Genomic DNA, 22,903 nt, shown 5'->3' on the forward strand with positions numbered 1-22,903 from the left:
GCAGTGTCACTGGCCCTCCTATGTGGGATCCGAACCGGGGCCCTCTGGCGTCCCGAGCCAGCTCTTAACCACCGCGCCGCTCGGCCGGCCCAGGAATCCTGTCTTTCACGAGAGCTGGGACTCAGTGGAAAGAGGAGGAGTCTGAAACTGGCTGGAAGCTTGCCTCGGGTCAGGGACGGGTGACCAGCGATCCAGAATGTCCCCAGGGCACAGCAGATGCCCACCTTGCTTGCTTCAGGACTGATGACAGGAAGACGGCCCCTCTGAAGAAGCTGACCCCCCAGGTATTCCTGGGCACAGGGTCAGTGTTTCTGACAAGACCAGGCGCTTGAGTTGAGGCGGAGTAGGCGTCCTGCCTGGGTCTGGGGACATGGGAGCCTGGAGCCCACTGTGCAAATGGGACCAGTGGGGGCTTCTGTCAGGCTCACCAAACACGACTTGACTGTGAATAGCTGTCATTTCACGTGGTTTCTGTGAGGGTGGGGGCAGTGCAGGTTGAGGAAACTCAGGTTTCAATCAGGGTCAGACAGCTAGAGGCAGAGCTGGGCTTTGGTTTCTGAGCTGGAGCTTTGAGCCATGCTGGCACCTAGGGTATCACAGCTGCACGGCCCCTGGATTCATCCGGGTCCCCCCACCTCTGGGCAGGCTGAGTCCAGGGACACCTTGCCTGCCTGGGTCACCATGGCCAGCTCACCTGGGAGAGGGCAGTGGGTAGGTGCCTTGAGCACTCGGCACAGACCAGGCATCATTCTGTTTCCGGTGGCTGATGGGAAGACTCACTGCTTTGGGATTGCTGTGGTGACACTCCCGAGTGCGGGCCCCATCTGTTGGTGGCCTTTCCCTAGGCGCGCTGATGTAGGCGGGCTCAGCAGTCTAGCCTACTGGTGAAGGGCATGGTTTCTGAGGCCAGACATACCACGTTCTGTCGGTGTGATCTTAGGTGATTTACTTTGTGCCTCAGTTTTCCTGTCATTAAATGGGGCTGTGGTGAAGCTATGAGTTTCAGTGTCTGTGAAGTGCCCAGCATGGCGGCAAATGTGCAGCGACTGATAACTGCTCTTTCTAGCTAGTAGCCATCAGCGAGTGCTTGCAGGGAGACTTCCAAGTTTAAAGCCCTGAAGCCTGACCGCGTGGCTGGGCACCGTGATTGAGCCCGGGGAAGGCTCTGGGAGCGGAACTGGCTTCCAAAGAAACAGGCGAACACAAAAGAAGGGCATCTGTTGAATAATCACGGGGCTGTCTTCACCATGAGATCTGAAAACATTGTCTTCTGCTTTGAGCCCACCACTCGCCTCAACACTCAGCCGCAGCGGGAGTGTTTCAGAGAAAAGGGGCCAGCCCGTAAGAAAGGGACGTGAGTGCCCTTGCTGGTCGGTCATCTGCCTTACCTTCTTTTTCTCGTCACCTGGGCCTTTTAAAAGCCTTCAGGTTTCAGCAGGTTCTGCTGTGTCAGGCCATCAGAAGACGCTGTGACGGGGAGGACTGTGGGTAAACGGGATTAGGGCCTCTTGGGGAGGCCCATCTGCTCTGCCCCTACCCGCAGGCCTTGGCGCCGGGTTTGGAGGAAGTTGGTCCAATGAAGCATCTGTGCGGTGGGGGCGGGGTGAGCGGCCGGGGGTAGGTGGGTCAGGGGGAGGCCAGGAAATCCTCTCATCCTGCCAGGTACCCGGCCTCCGTCAGCAGCAGGAGCTGAGCAGCAAACCGTGGTGAGTCAGCGTGCCCGGGAATTAGCGCTGCCCGTCTGTGAGCATGTGGGTTTGTGGAAATTTGGGCCTTTTGTTTCTTCCAGCACTCGAGTCTTTAGAAACACAAATCTGGAAGCCAGACCCTGCACATGCTCTCGGCCTGCTTGTTTTGAGATCATTCCGCTCTCACAGTTGCTTCCCTGTGTGCTGGCCTTCCAAGAATTAACCCTTCACCTTTTACATGTTTAATAGGCGGTGCTTAGGCCTTTGTGGCTATACTCTTCAAGCATCAAAAGGCGTAAAAACACTTTGGTGGGTCTGTCATTTTGCACAGCAAAACTCCTTGTAAGGGTTTTGGTGTGGTTTTGAAGCCGAAGCGAAACTGGGAGTCTTTTGAGGGCATGTATAGACATGTCTCTGCCATTTAGTCTCCTAGAGGGTGGAGAACGGGGCACACCCGGATACGATGAGTCGCCAGTGACTGCTGGGATGATTTGGTCTCTGCTTAAACTGGTACATGCAGAGCTCACCCTAGAATCTCTTCTGAAGATCACCCCAAGCTTCTCCAGGCACGATTTGGAGAAAGTGAAAGTCCTTTAGGTAGAGTGGAAAGCTCCCGCCTTCATAAAAAGCACACTGTGCCCCACTGCCAGTCTCCTTCGAGCTTTCATTTGGATCTGAAGGTCCCCAGAGCTGGGAGGCCTGGGACTGACACTGACTTGGTCCCCTTGCCCCTCGCACTTCTGGTGCCTGTCAACCTTGTAATTTCAGTGGCTGCAGTTATGATAGCAGGTGGCAGAATTATATAAGTTACAGATGCTCTTCAGCCGACGGTGGGTTATGTCCCGATAAACCCATCGTAAATTGAAAATATCTTAAGTCGAAAAATGCATTTAATGCACTGAACCTACTGAACATCATAGCTTAGCCTCACTGACCCTACATGTGCTCAGAACACTTACGTGAGCCTACAAAGTCATCTAACACAAAGCTTACTTTATAATAAAGTATCTCCATTTCCTATGCGTATCTCTTTTTTTTTTTTTGCAAAGTCGAAAACCTGTAAGTCAGGGTCCGTCGGTAATAAATTGTAGATGGATCTTCCACTGGACTAGTTGAAAGCACTAGTTGAATGAGAGTCCCGAGCAGTCAGGGTCTTCAGAGAAATCACCTTGCCCAGGAATTTCTAGCAGTTCTTTAAAAAGCACTTTCTACTTACATGAGTAGTAAATAAGCCACCACGATGAGTTTGCTCTGTATCCGGGGAGGGTTTTCTTCTCCGTGTAGCAGGAATCCTACTATTTGGAGATTGTGTTTGGGGCTGTCAGCCCCTCTGGAGACAGCCTCGTGGAGGACGGAGCCTGCAGGCCTGTAGAAAGGCACCTGTAGGTGACCACAGCTTGTATTCTGCATTCCCCTGTACAGAAGACCTGAGGTGGGGAGAGAAAGCTCGAGCACTGGGACCGTTGGTGTGGACTGTGCTTGGTGGATGTGTCCCGTGAGTGGGCAGAGGAAGGGTGGAGAAAGGCATTTCACATACCGCGTGGGAGAGTCCCCGGAAGGAGTGTGAAGAGATCAGAGACAGACACATGGTACTTTGCTCTGGCTCAGACTCTCGTAGTCTCATCCTTAGGCCGCTAGGAAACCGGATAGTTGTCTTGGATATGGCCACCGCTTCTCCCTACTCATCCTACTTGAAAAAGAAAAAAGTCTTGAGAATTTTGACTTTAGAGACTGGAGGATGAACCTTTCATTTGCACCTCCTGGCTTAGCTGAGGTCCACATAACTTCCCTATGCGATGGCAAGTTGGCAAGGCAGCTTGGCTCCGGAGTATTTCTGGCAGAAGTGCAGCCTTCCCTGATGCACTCTGCACGTGAACCAGCCTCTTCTGTAACCTATGTTACCTGAGGAATTTGAGGAATTTTCCATATTGGTTCTCCATATGTGCTCTTGGCGCTGCGTTTCCAAGCGAGCATATAGAGCCAGCTTATGAGGTAGCCAGTGGTGAGGAACTCGGGGTCTCGCTGCCGGTTCACGGCGGCGCCCCGCACGCAGCCCGGTCTGTGGAGGGGAGCTTGCCTGCCCGTCTCCCTGCTCAGCGGTGACTGCTCTCTGATTTCCTTCCAGGCTGGCTGGCTCCTCTGGCTGATGGCATGTTGAGGTTCAAGGGTCAGTGGCAGCGAGGGCATCCGATCCAGAGGGAGCCAGTCTAGAGGCCAGGCCACCAACACCATGGGCCAGTGTGTCACCAAGTGCAAGAATCCTTCATCAACCCTGGGCAGCAAGAATGGAGAACGTGACCCCAGCAGCAAGTCACACAGGCGAGCTGCAGGCCACCGTGAGGAACAACCGCCAGCCTGTGGCAAGCCAGGTGGGGACATTCTCGTCAATGGGACCAAAAAGGCAGAGGCCACTGCCGATGCCTGCCAGCTGCCGATGTCCTCAGGCGACGCCGGGCGGGAGCCCAAGTCCAGCGCCGAGGAGGCTTCCTTGCAGAGACTGGAGGCGCTTTTCCGGCGCTACAAGGACGAGCGGGAAGATGCAATTTTGGAGGAAGGCATGGAACGCTTTTGCAACGACCTGTGTGTCGACCCCACGGAGTTTCGAGTGCTGCTCTTGGCTTGGAAGTTTCAGGCTGCTACCATGTGCAAGTTCACCAGGTGAGTCCCACCTCCCTGCCTAGGTGAGCAGAGGAGGAGAGAGCACCGCTGGGCACTGGTGCCCGGCTAGGCCAGAACTGGGCCGGCTTCACGGGGCTTGGGTACGTCTTCTGTTCTTTTTCTGACCAGTTTCCCTAAAGCTCTGAATAGCAGGGCGCCGACCGACCATCTTTGCTTGAACTTCAGTGAGGAGTAATCCCGTTGCCAAACTGCTGCCCAGCCCCCACTGCTGCATCCCACCTTTCTCTTCCTTCAGTCCTTTCCTCGTCTGCTCACTCCCTTCCTGTACGCCTGTCACGTGCCGGGCGATGTGCGGGCCTCTGAGATGTGCCTGTCGCTGCAGGAAGCCAGTTGCCCCTCCCGGCTCCTCACACTGTGCCCTCAGCCAGCCCAGGTGGCAACAAGGACAGCTGCCCCAGTCATAGGGCAGTAGCTGTGCACACCGTCATGGCATGGGTCCCTGTAGAGGTTGTTTGTGGGGCAGGACGTGGCAGGGTTACCCCAGCGTGTGGCTTGCAGAGCACTGGGTGACAAATAAGAAGGGACCTTTTCTGGCCCCTGGGCAGGTTACCCCACAGACGTCAGGTGCCTCGTGTCTTCAGCAGACACACGGCCTCTGAGATGATCTGTGTGAGATCATGCTGCGAGGGGACAGTGTTACCTAGATGGTAGGAATACATGGCACAGTTTTCATCTTTTATAATAGAACTTTGATCTCTGGTGGCAGTTACCCAGGTTTGTCCAGGATCTTTGGCTCCAAAAGTCTGCCTTGGCAGTCACCAGAAATATTCCCCAAACACCACAGAGAACCAAAAGGAAGCAGGAAGAGTCCCCGGCCATCCGGGCGGGGGGGTGTCTGTGACCGGTTGCAGGTGCAGACCAAGAAGCGCCAGCCTGGGAGTCTCGTTGAGCTTTGGGAAGCTGAACAAATGCATGAGTAAACCATTAGCAGCTGCCTCCTATGTGCCAGGCACCATTAGACACAGCTGACATTTATTACCTTGTTCAGCCCTCAGCGAACCCCTGTGAAGTGCGGTGGTGGGTGGCCTCACCTGTGACAGGTGAAGACAAGGACTTGGGCGGGGGGGAGCTGGGATCCGTCCAGGCCCCGCGGCCCAAGCCAGCTGCCCATCACGGCCCCGTGCCACCTCTCAGTGAGCCGCTCTCCTGTGCAATGACTGACTGTGCCCGCCTTCCTTTTGCAGGAAGGAGTTTTTTGATGGCTGCAAAGCAATAAGCGCAGACAGCATCGACGGGATCTGTGCGCGGTTTCCGAGCCTCTTAACGGAAGCCAGACAAGAGGACAAATTCAAGGATCTCTACCGGTTTACATTTCAGGTCGGCCTGGACTCTGAGGAGGGGCAGCGGTCGCTGCACCGGGAAATAGCCATCGCCCTGTGGAAACTAGTCTTCACCCAGAACAGCCCGCCTGTGTTGGACCAGTGGCTAAACTTCCTGACAGAGAACCCCTCGGGGGTCAAGGGCATCTCCCGGGACACTTGGAACATGTTTCTCAACTTCACTCAGGTAATCGGCCCCGACCTCAGCAACTACAGTGAAGACGAGGCCTGGCCGAGTCTCTTCGACACCTTTGTGGAGTGGGAGATGGAGCGGAGGAAAAGGGAGGGGCGTGGGAGGCGCGCGCTCAGCTCAGGGCCCGAGGGCTTGTGTCCCGAGGAGCAGACCTAGCGCCGGGTCCCAGGACCCGCGGCCAGGACCCACCCGCCTGTCGCCACCGAAGGAATGGACCTGTCTGGAAATTACTGAAGATCCGGATATTTTCTACTTTACACCTTTCTCTGCCTTGTATCCGAAAGGGCTCTAAAATGCTGTATCATGTTTTAGGCACTTTCTTCACTTTTTGGTTATTTTGATTATTTCTTTTTTTGAGGGGGGGGAGGGTTCTCCCAAAATATTTGAACCTGGCTACATGTTGTGCATCTTTTTTATTTTTATTTTTTTTGAAGCCTTCAGATAGAATAAGCCTGCCTTTTCTTGCACAAATTAGATTTTTTTTGTGTGGGGGAGGGCATAGACCAGGGAGAGGGCATGGGACGTTAGGCCGAATTAACCTACGAGAGGATCCAGTGCCAGATCTCAGCTTTGCATATTGTTTTTCAGGGCAGGTCTGTACTGTGTGTAGTGCTGTTTACATGGTTGAATTTAGGTTGTGATAATTATTTTTGAAGATTTACACAGCGTTGACTAGCAGTGTTAACTGTTAACCACATCACATTAATTCCCAGACGACTTGAAGCTCTTGGAGAGCCGAGGCCAGCCAAGAGTGGCGGTGGTCTGGCGACAGCCCCCTTTGAAGCTAATTTCTCCGAAACCTTTCCTTGTTTTCCTCACTCACCTTTTGTTCGTTCCTTCTTTGACCCATTGCATTTCGTATCGAGTTGATCCGTCAGCGTGCTGCACCCTGCACAGTTTTAGAACCTTGTGCTAACAACCACTTCAACACCCCAACACAGAGAGAGCAGTGCTACCTCAGTTTTGCTGGAAGAAGTAGACTTTGATAGTTTTCTTTCCTTGATGAATTTTCTGTATTTTCATGTTGTAAATGGAAATACGTTGATTTTTTTTTTCTTTTCTTTTTTATTTTCATTTGCCTCGGAGCCAAAGTTTCTGTTCCTGGTGGTCGGAAAACGGTGCCTGCCGGCCAGCTGACTTGAAGGAAAACTGTGGAATGGAGCTCTGCTTGAATTTTTTTCCTTTTAAAAAAAAAAAATTTTTTTTTTGAGTGTCATCAGCTTACTTGTCTGGCAAGTGCAGAAGCCTGGGGCTGGCCTGAACTCTGCCAAACAAAATATAGAAGTGTATTTAATAGTTAGATGTGTCCCCTTTCCTTCGTGCTGCACCCATGTTGTCACTGCACCCCTGGGAGTTATTTATTATCTCGTCGTTCGTGTCAGGCTCATCTGGGGTAATGTGATAACTGTTTAGGTTTACATGACCCTCTTCTCCTTCCCCTTCCCCCAAATATGTATATATACATATATAAGATATGTATATATTTTACCTATATAAAATATATATATATACACATATATGTATCTATATTCCTTTGTTTCTTTGCCTGCTAAAACTGGCCATAAAGAAGGGAGCTGCCTTCAATATATATAAAGTATAAGAACAGTGCCAGGGAACGTCCTAAAGGAAGCTTTTGAATCTGAATTTGGGCCGTTTTCACTAAAGAGAAGATGAATTTTCTCGGTCTTTTCCTCACAAGAGGGAGGCCCCGTTCCCAGACTCCTCTGCGTGCTCGCCCCGTAAGCCCAGCTTCGGCCAAACTGCCACACGGGAGCCGACTCAGGTCCGACCTGGTCTCAGCAGAGGGTCCTTGCTTTTCCTTTGAAAAAAAAAATACGTCCTCAGAAACCGTGCTGGAGGTGCAGGGAGGGCGAGCAGGGACTTGGACAGTTCGGCTTCCAACGTTTTGGAGCAGATCGAAAAGGGAATCTTTTAAATAAAACCTTATAAAATATTTATACTTTGGAGGCAATGAGAGTTTGTCTATTAAACATAGGGAATTTCTGCCCACTAACCACCCTTGCCTCCCTCCCAGATACGTTTCTTAGCCTGGGCAGGAATCGCTTATTTTGAGTTTCTTTCTTAGCAGCCTTCTAGATTCGGGCTCCCCTCTTTACAAAGGTGGTTATCTAAGGAGTTGCTGCAGTCAGTGTTTTTCCAAAATGGACATCGACGTAGAGAATGTGATTGGAGTTTGATTTTTGTAATCCTAAAACCTGTTAGTTGCCCCTTCTAGGGGACAGACGGGGGGCTTTTAAATCCACCACGGTAGGTTAGCACTCCTTCTGGAAAGCTGAAGAGAGTCTCCGGCCAGATGTCTGTCTCTGCTCTGGCCTAAGACACGAGATCCTTGTCTAAAGAGAGTTTCTAGTGATCCCAGCTGGTTCTGGGGGCTCAGGTATAGTCGGGGTACCCAAACTGAGTTCTTAAATTGACCACCTTTTCATGCAGCCGGTCTGCAGCCCCCCCACCCTGCACCCCCCGTTTTTCCCGTTTCTGAGTTGGGTAGAGGTTGAGTGAGGGAGAATGGCTGGCTGCTCCTAGCCGGGCGAGGCTCTTTCTGTCCCACGTCACTGGACACTGGAGGACTCTGAGGACGGCAGGACCCGGATGCCACCCCCAGCCGACAAGGAGGCATCCATCCGTGTATGAGGCATATCATAATGGGTGGATTTTGATACTACCAGCTCCCCAGTCCCCACAGAAGAGCCATTTCAAAAATTCGTTTGGGTTCTATTCTTAAAGATCTAGTTGTTACAGGTGCGATTGAGAAGCCAGAAGAGGGAGCAGTTGGGGAGGGACTTACTAGCTCCTTCCAGGTTTGAGTCCCTGACGCTAGGACTTTGCGCTACAGCTCCAGGGCCTCCTCACCGTCTGGCAAAGCAGTTTTCTGCAGAGGGACCCAGGGTGCAGTTACCCTTCTGGGAAATAAGGTCACTGTTCTCTTACCCTTGGTGAGTGAGCAGGAATTGTGGGGAAGGGGCCAAATGCAGGCCCCTCGACTCAGCCAGGGCCCCCTTCACGCCAGCAGAGGTGGTGTGCCAAGGGGCCGAGTGTGGGCGCCGTTTTGAAAACAGGCAAATGTCTGCAGGGGAAACTACAACAAACTTAATTAATCTGTGCTGGGAAATGGCTTGGTTTTGGCAAATGGCTTTGTGAGCTTCTAGGGGGTTTCTTTAGCAACTCAGTGGAAAGCTGTATGAGATGAAGGCTTGCTTCATTGAACGGCTCTCCCCGCATCCCTGCCAGATTTTCAAATCTGAGTGCGTTATTCTTACCCCCACCTCCTGTGATGGCACTTCGCTTCCACTGGTCGCCCCAGCAGCTCTCTCTCATCCCTGCCAGATGTGCCCACATCCAATTGCTGGGAAAAATCCAGAGCTAGGTGAAGATCCAAATTTCAACCAAGCCCCCAGGCCCAAGGAAACCCTGTTGAAAACGTACAAGGCTGTGTGTTTAGTATTAAAAGGCTTCGGCCACACAGTATTGGTCGGTCTTTGCAAAGGCACAAATTTCTCGGGGGCTGGTGCCAAAATTCAGTCCTCAGTGCTGCGGCCCGCAGGGCGTGGGACCCTGTTCATGGATGGCCTCCCATACGATGCCATGCCAAATTGTCTTAAACAGTGGTGGGAAGTTACCGGGATAAGGACTCGAGTTGAGAAGTTTAAAAAGCAAAACAGATGTGTACTTAGGACTTAGGACTGTGTTTGGTTGGCCACATTTAAAGTGAAGCCTTGGGTGGCATGAAGCCCAAAAGACCCATTTATCCAGTTACAAGGCAAGGCCGGAAAGAGGCAGCTGCTGGGGTAGTGTTGTTTTGCCTGCATTTCCATCTTTCTCGCGTCTCTCATGTTGGGTTAGCGAGGACTTGAACATTTTGCGAATGGACGAAGGACTTCCTTGGGGGACTCCAGCAATATGTTGTTTAAACAGCGGAAAGGACTCTTAAAAGTCATGACAGTGTGTTCATTGGGACTCATTTGAGGACATGTGACGTTGGCCCCTCTCTCATCCAGTGTGTTTTCTGAATCACATGGAGGGGTTTCCCAATCGCCTCCCTGCGGAATTGACACCTGCGGGAAGCAGGAATGGCGGCATGTGTTCAGTGTAACCCGGGCTGGGACCGCATTATCATGAGGACCTGCAGGCGTCCCCTCACTGAAAGACAAAAGTGATGCTTGAGCTGTGGTTCAGAAACCCAGATGGTTCAGGTAGCTTCTGACCTGGCGCTGGGCCGTCACATCCCCTCTGTTCCTCCTAGAAGTTCAGCCTGCCGCAGTTACCTACGTCCACGGCCCACTCCCCTCCCCACTTTCAGCACAGATCTGGTAACTTGCCAAAGGAATCCATTCAGCAGCTGCTGGGGGTTTCCCCCCCCAACACACAGTTATTCTGGGAGAACTGTCTTCCCCCAACCCTGGTCCCAGCCCCGAGTCTGGGATGAATTGCTCTGACCTGTTGCACTAATGAGTATGATTCTTGGTTTCAAAGGGGGGAGGGGGGAAGAGTGTTGAAGTAGGCAAACGGGGCTTGGATGAGTCCGTCCCACAGACACCCTGCCTTAACCCGCTGAGGTGACGAGTCTCCACCCACGTGACCCTCCACCTTTGTGGCTTCTTCTTGGTTTGTGACCAGTGGTTTCTTGAGGTTGTACAGACCTGTTGACAAAAGTCAACACTGGTGTTTGTATTCTCTGCACTGTTGCACTCTCCAAATGGCTCCTTGAATATTTTTATTAACTTGTTACACACATTTTTGTCTTTGTCTACATTATTTCTTTTCATGTTTTTTTTTATTTGAAAGGTTACCTGCTGTTGGATTTAATAAATTTGTTTACTTGACAATTGACAATATTGGAACAAACAAAACCAGTGGCTTTATTCTGGGGCAAGATTTATCCCCTCTTCCACCATGACATTGGAGAGCAGTTCATGTGTTCTGGGAAATCCAGATACTAAGGACTCCCAGACTCCAGACGTGGATGCTGACCTCCAGCTCACCAGGCTCAGTGGCCTTTGGGTCCCCAGCACTTGTAGGCAGAAAGCAAATGAGTCTTCCCAGGGTCACTCCCTAGATAGTCTGAACTTAGCCAGTGATGTGGGTTCCCATGAGGAATGGAAAGCGAGCACTGTGCTAAATGGAAGACGTCTACGCCTATCAGGTTGGCAGTGACGGGCAACGGAGACCAGCTGAAACTGTCAAGTGCCACAGCTGTGTGACCTATGGCAAGTGAGTGAAATTCCGAGTTTCCTTTTACTCATCTGTGAAATCGAGGCTGTTTACTTCCATTGGTATTAGGATTTAAGAGCAAGTGTTTATAAAACACCTAAGATGTAGACGTTTAAGGTCCCCAAAAAGATGTCAGGTGAGTAATGCTGGGAACCCAGAGAGCGAAGGGCGCTGGCCTGGTCACACATGACCTTTCACAGGTCGCTGCCCATCTCCCCTCTGTGCCAAATTGGGGGAGCTGGGACGCTGACTGACACGGTCCCTGGTGGAGCCATGTGGCGCTCATATTCTAGAAGCCTGATGATGACAGATCACTTCTGACCCTTAGCTTCCTTGCATTGTCTTTTCTGTCTAATTATTGTTTCTCTTCAGGAAAGCGATTGGCCAGCCATCGTATTTCTTTGATGGGGGGCCCTAATGGCCTTCCCCAAGATTCCCAGCCTCCTGTTGGCATCTCCTAAAAATAAGTACAGTGGCGGGATTAGATGTGCTTCTCTTCTTTCCAGTTGGAAAGGGTTTGGGAATGATGGCTACACCCTCTCTAGCTAGGAAGAGGGTTATAAAGGTTTTCTCACTGAACTGGAATTTTCTCTTTCCCTCCCTCATTACCAAGGGCAGCAGCATCAGAGGCAGGCTGGAAGGAAATCTGAGGGTGTTTTTTTTCTCACTGAAAGTAAACCTCCAGAACACGTCCTTATTCCCCAGCTGGCTCTTGGGCTGTGTCGTCTTCTGCGCTGTGGCCCTTGTGAGTGACTGAGCCCGGCTGGGACTTACAGATGGAGGTGTGGGGTATAACACGGTGAAAGATACTGATCTCAGTGCTTGTACAGAGCCTGGGAGCGCTGTCAACCGTAAAGCTTAACTGATGTGGAATGGACTTTTTCCAGCGAGAAAGGTGAACTGGAGGTGATGCTGAGTCCCGGAGTACACAAGGCCCCCAGCCCTGTCCTCGCCCGGCCTCCGTCCAGCCAAAGCACGGGTCTGGGTTGGCTCTGGAAGTCATCCTCTGGCTCTGGGGTTGGACCCAGGTCCAAAAGGGCTAGTCTGCCTGGGAAGGGAAGGCAAGGGAGCCAGGCTCCCCTCTCCATGTCCTTCCCTTGCTGTGACTTCTGGGGATGCCCTGTCTTAGCAAAGCATTAGGCTCTGCTCTGGGTTTACCTTTCTGCCTGTGGAATGTTCCACCCGATTCTCTGGCCTCGGTTGCTGAGCAAGTCCTAGTGGGTTCCGGCTGCAGTGCAGCCAGCCAGTGAGCAGCAAAGCATCTAACTAGTGTTCGGTGGGCCTGCCCGCATTGCCTGGGGTGGTGCTGCTGACATTGCTAGTAAAGTAATACACAGGGCTACAAATCAGTGTGGAACTAGTGTCAGACAGACAGACAGAGACAGCGTGGACACAGGCTCTGCGTCATACATGGCCTTACATAATAAAGGAGGCATCCTCCTTCATTGGTAAGATACATAAAAATATTTGGGGAAAATTTACCATATGCCAGAATAAATTCCAGGAAGAATAAAGGTAGAAGTGTAAAAATTAAGTCATTAAAAATATATATACTTAATAGATACTAAATTGATCTCTGGATCAATGAAAGCTTTTTAAGCATAAAAGCGAATAGAAGAGATCATAAAAGAACTTCTAAAACTTTAAACTAGAAACATTTTTGCAATAATTGACAAATGTAAACTATACTTAATCTACAAGACCTTCCAAATTCAGGATGGAAAGTAAACAAACATGGGGGAAGGATACTGACACCTCACTGAGGAGAAACAACTGGCCAAAAAGCTTCTGGAAAAAACAGGTGCCAATAAAGGATATTAAAACAGAAATGAAACCTATAATGAACGCCTTGTCTAACTTACCAAACTGGCAAACGTTTGAAACCTGTCCATGCTAGCAAATGTGGTCAAAACTGTCCGGAAATTAACAAAACCTTAAGTGTTCATACTCTAACCAATCATTTCACTGCTAGGAATTTTTCCAGACGTATTATGTGCCAGAGATGGATGTGCAAGGACGTAAGTGCAGCGTCATTTGGGAGCAGCTCCAGTGTTGACAGGGAACCGTTTCAGATCTTAGGGCACACAGCGTGCTGGAATATTATGCAGCTATTAAAAACTGCTCTGGAATCGGGACGAGGATGCCAGGAGATGGTAAAGCAGTCATGAACTCTCAGTGGTGGGATTAGAAGCCATTTTCACTTTTCTGTATTTTTCAGGTCTCCGTTAATGGGTTTCCTGTAGAATAGGGAAGGGGTTATTTACAAAACCGGGGACAAAAGAAAATGCAGGACAGACGTGGGAAAGTGCCCTGCACCACCCGCCCACGGTGGGCGAGGAGGGCCAGGAAACGGAGGAGCCTGACAGAGCCTAAACCGAGGTTCTGCAAAGCCCTGGTGCTATGCTGCTTCCCCCCCCCCCAAATAAACTTCCCCCCAAATATGCTGCTTCCCCCCAAATAAGCTTCCCCAGCAGCTGCCTTGGCGCTCTGCATTGGCTGCTGAGAAGGGTGTGGGAGGAAAAATGCACAAACGCACTTAGGAATGGAATGTGTGTTTTGCAAGAGGCCAAGTTGGCAGCTTTGGCTTCCAAAAGGTGGGAGCATCAGCCGAGAGAACAGTGTGTGCAGACGGAGGCCCCAGAGGCCCATGGTCCCGGCCCATCTGCAGAGCACTGGAGTTGGGGGCCCATGACAATCCAGAAGGAAATGGCCCTGGCTGTTCTGAGCACAGGGAGCCCTAGTCCCCACTGTGATCTTGCATGTGGTAAAATGTCACTTACTGACACTGTGCTTTCCCTAATGTAATCCTTGTAAGAACCCTATGGAGGCACTCGTCCCATTGTAAAGGTGAGGAAACTGAGGCTCAAGAGGGAAAATAATTCACCGATAGCCCACTTTTCTGTCAGTTTCCACAAGCTGGCTCTGAATATTCACACTAACCCTAAAAAGTAGATACTTTCTCATTTTATACAGCCGTAGAGATGATGGACTCTAACAGGCTAAGTGACCTGCCCAGGAGCGAGCCCCATCCGAAGGCGCGTACTTGTCTCTGAGGACTGGCGTCTCCAGGTAAAAGCCCCTCAGCTCCCAGACTCAAGCTCCACAGGCAGGAGGCAGCCCAGCAACTCTTAGTGTCACGATGTCCTCGGCCTTGCCGGGGGTTGGGCAGGGCCCCTGGGGAACTTGCCTCTTTACCAAGAAGCTTCGAAGCTTCTGGGTGCAGCGTCTCCACTCAGAGCAAGCCCTTCAGCTCTGGCTGTGGGTTCCCAGTGCTCACACAGGGCCGCATCTTCTACAAGGTACAGGATTAAACACTGCCTCACATGCTCAACCTTGAGAGTTCATTTTGAGTCGAAGACTTTTTTTCTAATTATAAAAGCAATATATGCTGATTAAAAACAAACAAACAAAAAACAGCCTACACACAGAAAAGCATTTGGTAAAACCCTAACATGCCAATCCCATAGCCAGAGGGAAACACTAAACATTTTGGCATCTAGGCTTCCAGAATTTGTTCCAAGCCTATGCATCTTCTTGTACATATTTTTCTACAAAAATGGGACTCAATACAGACTATTCGGTAAAACCCTTCGTGCTTCATATGGAAGCCATGTCACCTTCACATCCACCCTGGGTATGAGACATCATCATCCCAAGCAGAGAAGTGACCTTACCCACATTCACACGAAGAGGAAGTAAGGAAGCTGGGGTTCAGTTGGGTGGTCTGGACCCAGAAGTCTTCTGCCGCTTCTTGCGAATCTCTCTGGGCTCACGCGCGCACGTGCATAGGCAGCTTTGGCCAATGGCTCCCTAGACTTGCACTGTGATGACCCCGTGACACTTCCTCCCTATACGTTTGTGTGAGGCTGTCCTATCCCACAGGACAGAAGTGCTGGGCCCAGGACATGGGGCAGTGTAAGGGGTGTCGGTGTGATACACACTGCATCCTAGGTCAGTTCATCTTTTCCGGGCGGCATCTCATTTCTCTGTCAGGTTTGGGATCGTCCCTTTCCCACGCGGAATGGTAACAGTTTGGGAGTGGAAATGAGCAGTGAGGGCTTTCCCTGAGATCGAAGCGCCTGCTTCCAAGGGGGCTGTGGTGTGATGGGGGCACCTAGTGGTGAAGGACGGCACTGCAGCCTCACGCTGCGGCGAGGGAGCATTCCTAAAAATGGACTAAAGCCAGCCTTTGCTCTCCTCTAGTGGACCTGCCAGATTTCCGGTCCAGCCTATCTCTCCCCTTCAGTTTCATAAGAGCTGCCAGTGAGAAAAGTCTGCCTTACAGAAATCGGCTTCAGATATTACAATTGTGACGAAGTGTGACATGGCTGGGTTTTCTCCCCAGAGCGGTCACTCCTGGCTGCCTCACCATGTATGCCATATGACAGTGTGCTGCAGGGAGCGGGCCCTGCTCCAGTGACTGCACAGAAACACGGACGGACGTGAAGGAAGCTGGTTTCCTCCCTCACCACCTTCAGAAGAAGAAGGCTTGAACAGTGGCATTTATTGAAAACTTGCTACATGCCATAAAAATTAACTAGAACTTTAGCCGGTAAACTTTCCCGAAGCCGTCTGCTGGATCGAGAGGCTGCAGGCCGGCCACATTCTCAGCCAGTGCCCACGAGGAACAAGGTGGCACACGGGAGGCGGGGCAGACTCACAAACACGTGTCTGGGATGACTCTTTCCTCTTCACTCTTTATCCCCATCAACCCCAGGCCAGGCAGCGATCCGTGAGTGCTGCAACCAACGAGGAGTGAAGACGTGTTACCCACGGGGTTACGAGCACACAGGTAGAGGCGGTAAGTTGGCTGGGTATGTGTACATGCCGTGGGGCAGGGGGCGGGCAGGGGACAGCTGATGGACAGCCGCCTGCTGAAGATGGCTCAGGGGACAGAAAGGTGACTAGTCCCAGAGGCCGACAATCCAGTCCTAGCTCTGCCTCTCAATAGATGAGAGTGAGGCCCATCTCCACCAAGGGTGAGTGGTCTCCAGCTGAGCTCTGCTTCTCCAAACTACCAAACTAGGAAGTATTTAAATCGCCATCTCCAGGGCTTTGGAGCACGACAGACATTAACAGCTAACATACAGAGCATCTTTTAAACACTTAAGCTGCGTTCTCATTTAATCCTCAAAACAGCCCACGAAGCTAACGGAGGTGCTGATATAGGTTCAACCGTTATGTCCCATAGACGTAACCTGTTTAGGTCACATAACTGTTAAGTGACAGAACCAACCAGGGAATGATGGCAGCCTGCCATCAGAGTCCTTTTAAATCGCTGTTCGTTTATTCTTTTGTTCATCCATGTTTCAGGCACTGTTGGAACAACTTCACCCCTCATTAACCTAGTGAATAGCTTATGTTGCAACACACTTGGCGTGGTGCGTAGAATTTAGGAGAATCTAACATTGGCTCCGGCCACCTCACAGTGAATATTCATGAAGCTGGGTTACAGGGCTGAGGAGCTCCGGGCACAGTAGGAAGAAATAAGCAAAAACAAACACCGAAACTCTGTCCCTCTCGCCTGAACTCAATAAGCTCTGGCTGTCAGTCTGGAGGGCAGGAGCTCCAAGCGCTGGGGCGGGGCTGACATCAGGCCAGCGGGGTTCGAATCCCAGTGGCACACTTGCCACCTGTGTGACCTCAAGCCAGTGGCTTAACCTGCGCCTTTCCTCCACGTCTCAACAACCTTAACCACACGTGTATATCAAACATTTAGTACAGTTACCTGACAGTTAAGGGTTTGATGAATTATCACAATTACTATTTTCAAGACTAATTTTAGCAGCTACCAGAATTGTACGGATTGAGGGCTAATTCAGGCTCCCAGCAGGAGGAAACCTTCTAGTCTCTCTGCGGCTCCTTCCTGGGCTCCTGGTATCTTTTCCAACGGGGTCTGCTGCCATCGTGACAGCCGCACAGATGAGGCCCAGAGAAGACAGTCACACTCAGTGAGTTTATAGTTTGGGGAGCGCATGCTCCTGTGACCGGGTTGGATCAATATGGCTACAGAGGTCAGAGGGTGACTTTTAAAAAAAAAAAAGGAGGAACAGCAGGGTTCCTTCCTGCAGGATCTGCTCTTTCCAGAGTTTTCTCCTGACTTGTCAAGCGTGGCTTCTGCCCTTTGCCTCAGAAGCCTTTTGCTGCCTGACCCCAGAGCTCTCTCCTTCAGGCCCTCACCTCCCCCTGGGGACCACCTGGGCGACTTGTGGAAGGAGCGAGCTATGGCCCCTCTTGGCTGTTGACACCGCGGGGAACATGGCGGCCAGTCCTTCCCACCCCGAGAAACTGGGCCAGGGCAAAGTCATGCTCTTACCCAAAAGGCTTTCCTGGCAGCTTCCGGTCACTTTCTAACGCCCTACCGTTAGCCTACCCACAAGCCTGTTCCAAGTATGTTAGTTAGTCTGAGGTCTTTCTTTCCCCAATACAAACACCTAATACATGTTTGTTTCCCAGAAGCAGCGCTTCTCTCAGGCTGCCCAGCAGGTAGCCCGTGTCACTGAAGGCCCTGATGTGCATGACAAGGATGTTATGACAGAAAGTTCATTTCTGGTCCAGACTCCAAGGCCTGAGGCATTTCTGTTCTCTCATCTGGGGCTTTGGGCCTGGGAATCCTAGATGTCAGAATTTTAAGGGATTTTTCAGATAAATAATGCAATCCAGTGATTTTCAAGCTATGGTCAAAAGGCCACTGCCCTCTCCCCCCTCCCCAAATACACACACTCATTCATTCGTCCCAGAACCGCCTGTCTTCTGCTTTAGGATTTAACATCAATTTCTCTTTTAAAGAAAGGGTTTTATAGTTAAAAGCATTTGAAAATCGCTGATTCACTCCAGAGCCCTCATTTTACCAAAAGGAAGCTGAGACCCACAATGGGCAAGCGGGTCTGCCACCTGTCAGAGGAGGGACATGGCAGAGGTGGGCCCTGGTCATGCCGCAGCCTGGGCCTTGCCCTACTACAACTTCTTGAACCGTTTGTCCTCAGGTGGGGTCAGGCAGCTGCCCCTCATCCTAGGGAGGCTGCAGGGCCCAGGCCTTCCGCCTCTGAGCTGGCCTGAGCTCTCTCGGAGGGACCAGGAAGGTTACAGGAGAGCGTGTGCGTGTCAAGTGGGAATATAATACCTGTCTCTTCGAATGGAACAATTCACATGACTGCACGTCAACAAAAGGCCTTTCTCTGAGAACGGCTCAGTCATGGAGGGGCAGCCCTGCGGCCCTTACCTCTTGGTTCCTGGCAACAGGATAAGGCAGAGGGTGCCCGGGCCCAGGCTGTGGTAGAGCTTCCCTATCTTCCGGCCCCAGCGCCAGGCAGTTATCTTCGGGTGGTCCATATTCAGAATCTAGGATCAAAGCCACGTACGACGGTCAGCCAGGGTACCCTCTGCTCACCTCTATAGGGGCTGCCCCATTCTTTCTCAGGCTCGAGGCCGTGGTTCCCCAGGAAAGGCTCTGTAAATCCTCTGGCTGAAGCTGCAGCCCACTGCAGGATTCCCTGTCCACCCAGCACCACCAGGCCTCTGAGCCTGTTCAGCAGGACACCTGCTCTCCAGGCGTGTATTCTGAGCCCTGAGCTGGGGAACCACGTCACTCACTAAGGAGACCTGTAGCCTAGCCTCTGCCACGGAGCAGCTTTGTGACCTGGGGAAGTCACTCACCAGCTCTGGCCTTTAGTTCTCATGTGCTAAGTGTGGGACATCAGACAAGGGGGTCCTGAACTTCAGTGTACCCTTCTGCTTGTGTACCCTCTCATGGCTTTTTAATTTTATTTGTTATTTATTTTTTTAAACTGGGGAATTGCGGGGAGGGGAACAGTGTTGGGGAATTGGGGAGGGGGACTAGCCAAGTTGTTCTTCAGTCCTCGTTGTGGAGGGCGCCATCTGGCTGCCTGTCGGCAGCTTGTGGCCTCTAAGCTCAAGGTGCTGTGTTCAATCTAAGTTGCGGGTGGGCGTAGCCACCATCCCATGCGGGAGTCAAACCAGCAGCCTTGTTGTTAAGAGCGCACGCCCTATCCAGCCATCCGAGCAGCAGCTCAGCTCAAGGTGCTGAGTTCAGTCTTAGTGGCGGGCGGGCATAGCCCACCATCGAACAGGCAGCCTTGTTGTTAGGAGCACATGTTCTCACCAGCTGAGCCATCCTGCCACCTGTTGGCAACTCAGTGGCAGCTCAGCTCGGGCGCACCGTCACTGGCCCATGTGGGAATCAAATCGGCGTCCCTGTTGCTCAGAGCTTGTGCTCTTAAGCCAACTCTTAACCAACTGAGCCGCTCGGCCGGCCCTCACGTGCTCTCGTGGCTTTTTGAGAAGTCGATTTCTCCCTTAGCCTTGACTAATTAATACCACTCATGAAATCGCAGGCTCAGTGTGGTTGTTGCTGGGTGTTAGAGGAACAAGTTCATAACATAAAAGGGAAAAATGGTCCATCTACAACCACCCCACATCATCTCATGTATGTAACACCCTTTGGGAAGCCCTACATCACTCAAGACTTGTCCAGCTCTCCTATATCAGCCCCTCAAAGTCCCTTGGAGAGCCCCCTGAAGGGCAAACACCTGATTCTAGCAAGTATGAGAGATCCTGGAGATCAAAAGATGTAGCCAGGGCTGGAAGAAGCTGGAGTGTGAATTAAGACTAGTCCCAGGGCAGGAAAAAAAGGCCTGACTTGAGCAGGACTCTCCTGACAAACCTCCAGCACTCCCCGAAGGCCAGCTCCCAGGGCCAGCAGACCACGGCGGCGACCCTCCCCGGGACCCCCGCTCACACTCACCTGCAGGGCCTGCTGCTCCAAGGAGGGTGACTCGAGTTGCAGCCCCGGGGACCTTCTCGATTCGGGGGGCAGGCTCTGGAGCCATGTGTAGAAGTGCCTGGGGGTCAGAGCGTGCCTGCCTTTCAGCTTCCACTCGTTGCTTCTGAAAATCTTGAGGGCGCTCTGGGCACTGCAGAACGTTTTGAATTCTGAAAGAAAGAAAAGCCCCATGACTAAGGGCTGGAGATGCTGGTCACCACGCTGGAGCCCAGCCAGGGTCAAGGAAGGAGGACGGGACGAGGGCTGTTGACCTGGTCCGGCCCAGGAGGGTGGACGCGGCGAACTTCTGCGCTCTTTGCCCTCATGTGATCCACGCCCCGGCCTCCTTCCCCAAGGCTACCTTCAGCGGCACACACTCACTCAGGAAACAGTAGCTTCTCTGCTTTCCAGTTTTGAAATCTTTAGGCAAGATCACAGCTTCCAGGCCAACAAAGAGGCTGGACTGCTGCAACAGGTGCTCCCTGAAAGCTTCGCTCACTCCTGACAGGTAGATGGCCCCTCGGTTCTCGGCGTCTTCTTCCAGCTCATTCAAGAGGGTGTCACAGTCCAGGGTGAGCTCTGTCACAGGCCTCTGCACCTAACCAAGAAAAGATGGCGCCGGTGGTGGCAAGTCACCACTTCGACCGCCAGGCTTGTTAATACAAACAGGGAACGTGATGCTCTGTGGCCTCATCCGTCTAAGAGGCTAATGGTGACTGCCTAGCAGGACGATGGGAGCGACTCCGTAAGTAATATGGTAAATACTTTGTGTCAGTAAATACACTCTCTCCTCCCTTTCCTCCTCCTCCCCGCAGCTCCCCATGGTGGAAATCAGTTCCCAGCCTTCTACCCCAATGCCATTTCTGCATAAGAAACTTCAAATTACCACCGCTGGATCCCCTGAAAGCTAAAGGCAACCACAGAAAACCACCCCAAGTAACCAATCTGGGCTCTGGGTACGAGGAAGACCCCGCAGCCGAAGCTGAATTTGACCAGGATTCCAGCCACGTCTCAGGTAACTATCAACTCCAGCTGAGCACGGCCAGGGCTGCGTGACCGGTGCTGCTGTCTGGCCACCTACCTGGATGCGGCCGCCCTCTACCACAGCGCCATTCAGGGACTCAATGGCCAGCTGGGCAGCTTCCAGGACTTCGTACTGTACACGGAAATGCGGCTGCAGAGAAACAGACCGAGTTCCTTACCTTCGCTTTCCAGGCTCAAACTGCTAGAGAAGGGGCTGGGAAACGGGCTGGGACGACATGGCCAAAGCCACCAACCAACATGGCTGTCCTGGCTGTGCCGAGCCCAGCAGTGACTTCTGCAGAACATCGACGGTAAGTGGAGCCACCCAGGTACAGGAGCTGATTTCTCAGAGAAATAACCTTATTTCTCAATGAAAATGGAAGCCCTCGCTCCCCGGGTGGCATGGGAAAGCACTGACAGAGTCTTTGTTACACAGCCTGCTTCCCATACTGTTTGTCACTGAATCCCCGTTTGTCTTGTTAGCTTCATCTTGGCAGCGTCCCTGTAAGCCTGGGGAAGTTAAGCTCTTCCATGGCATGGGCTGCTCTTCACACTGACTGCGTCTCTGCTCGATACCAGACCAGCTCAGTCTGTTACCTGAACCAGAGCAGCATCTCGACATAAAAAATGCTCCCAGAGAAAAGCTGCATGATACTGGAGTTGGCAGTGATTTCCTGAATGTGACACCAAAGGCAAGGTAATACAAGTTGGACTGCATCAAAATTAAGAAATGCATCAAAGGACACTACCAACAATGGTAAAAGGCAACCCAAGAGTGGGAGAAAGTATTTGCAACTCAGATATCTAATGAAGGGCTCATATCTAAAATATACAGAGAACTCCTAAAAATCAACAACAAAAAAATCAAATAGCCCAATTAAAAAATGCACAAAGGACCAATAGACAGTTGTCCAAAGATGTACAAATGGCCAATAAGCACATGACAAGAGGCTTGACATCACTCGTCTTCAGGGAAAGTCAGTACCACCTGACTCTCATTAGGATGGCCACTACCCAACATGGAAGGTGAGTGCTGCTGAGGATGTGGAGAAATTGGAACCCTTGGCATTGCAGGCGGGAATGTAAAATGGTGCAGCCACTGTGGAAAACAGGGCGGGTCCTCAAAAAATTAAACGGAGTTATTTAACCCAGCAATTCGACTTTGGGGCACATACCCGACAGAATTGAAAACAGGGGCCTGCACGGACATTAGTCCATCTGTGTTCACAGCAGCCATATTCACAACAGACAAAAGGTGGGAGCAACCCAGATGCTCACCGATGAATGGATAAACAAAACGTGGTGTATTCATACAATGGAATATTACTCAGCCTTGAAAAGGACACCTGCTACAACACGGATGAACTTCGAAGAATATATGCTAAGTGAAATAGGCCAGACACAAAAGGACGAATATGGTATGATGTCCCCAGAGTAGTCACATTCATAAGACAGAAAGGACAATAGTGGTTACCAGGCCCGGGGGACAGAGGACTGGGGAACAAAATTTACTCCAAGAGACTGGGGAGCTAACAACAACAAAAGCCCCGCCGTAGGCTGCTCCTGGGCCTTAACCCAGCTAGGAGCCTGCTTTGTAGTTAAGTCCTACAGACATTTCCCAGGACGTGGGAGTTGAAAGGGTATTTTTATCATTAAAGCTGAGGCCACAAGCACGAAGCCCGTAGACTACATTCAAGCAGCACATATTTTTTGTCTGGCTTAAATGATATTTAAGAAAATTGGGGCCAGCCTAAGAAAATTGGCAGATTTCTCGATTCTCAAAACAAAAATATCAGAAGCTCTGGCAACACTGGGTCCATATTCCTATGGGTGAACAACTGAGCTGCTGCCATCAGAGCATGGTTCCCACTCCAGCTGGTGACACTCAAGCTCACATCACTAATATTTGTTATCTGATTGGCCCCGGGAGGCACCTGAGTTTCCAGTGCACATCTACAAGGTCAGACTCAGGGCTTTCTTGTCTCATTAC

At 51.4% G+C, this 22,903-nt stretch overlaps 2 protein-coding genes and 1 long non-coding RNA gene across 6 annotated transcripts in view; 2 read left to right on the forward strand and 1 right to left on the reverse strand.

Annotated features, from left to right (window-relative positions):
* DCUN1D3 (defective in cullin neddylation 1 domain containing 3) overlaps positions 1 to 10,727 on the forward strand; it is a 44,142-nt gene extending 33,415 nt beyond the window's left edge. For 2 of the 3 annotated variants that reach the window (XM_019649854.1, XM_019649855.1), the window contains 2 exons: positions 3,814 to 4,346; positions 5,552 to 10,727. In XM_019649854.1, the coding sequence (XP_019505399.1) occupies positions 3,919 to 4,346; positions 5,552 to 6,035 (912 nt within the window). In that variant the 5' untranslated portion in view covers positions 3,814 to 3,918 and the 3' untranslated portion in view covers positions 6,036 to 10,727. Of the gene's footprint in view, positions 1 to 1,662; positions 3,278 to 3,813; positions 4,347 to 5,551 lie in introns of those variants that run through there. The other variant, XM_019649856.1, reaches the window with a different exon arrangement.
* REXO5 (RNA exonuclease 5) overlaps positions 10,728 to 22,903 on the reverse strand; it is a 29,032-nt gene continuing 16,856 nt past the window's right edge. The window contains exons 17-22 of one of the 2 annotated variants that reach the window (XM_019649846.1): positions 20,972 to 21,064; positions 20,272 to 20,488; positions 19,873 to 20,060; positions 18,331 to 18,449; positions 14,783 to 15,847; positions 10,728 to 14,474 (exon numbers count right to left, since the gene is read on the reverse strand). In XM_019649846.1, coding sequence (XP_019505391.1) covers positions 15,766 to 15,847; positions 18,331 to 18,449; positions 19,873 to 20,060; positions 20,272 to 20,488; positions 20,972 to 21,064 — 699 coding nt within the window. In that variant the 3' untranslated portion in view covers positions 10,728 to 14,474; positions 14,783 to 15,765. Of the gene's footprint in view, positions 14,475 to 14,782; positions 15,848 to 18,330; positions 18,450 to 19,872; positions 20,061 to 20,271; positions 20,489 to 20,971; positions 21,065 to 22,903 lie in introns of those variants that run through there. The other variant, XM_019649847.1, reaches the window with a different exon arrangement.
* On the forward strand, positions 15,828 to 22,892 carry LOC109386562 (uncharacterized). Its single transcript, XR_002124807.1, has 3 exons — positions 15,828 to 15,909; positions 20,706 to 20,905; positions 21,106 to 22,892. It is a non-coding gene; the product is annotated as an uncharacterized LOC109386562 (long non-coding RNA).

The sequence above is a fragment of the Hipposideros armiger genome, unplaced genomic scaffold (genome assembly GCF_001890085.2).
Source record: "Hipposideros armiger isolate ML-2016 unplaced genomic scaffold, ASM189008v1 scaffold_135, whole genome shotgun sequence".
Taxonomy (NCBI): Eukaryota; Metazoa; Chordata; class Mammalia; order Chiroptera; family Hipposideridae; genus Hipposideros; species Hipposideros armiger.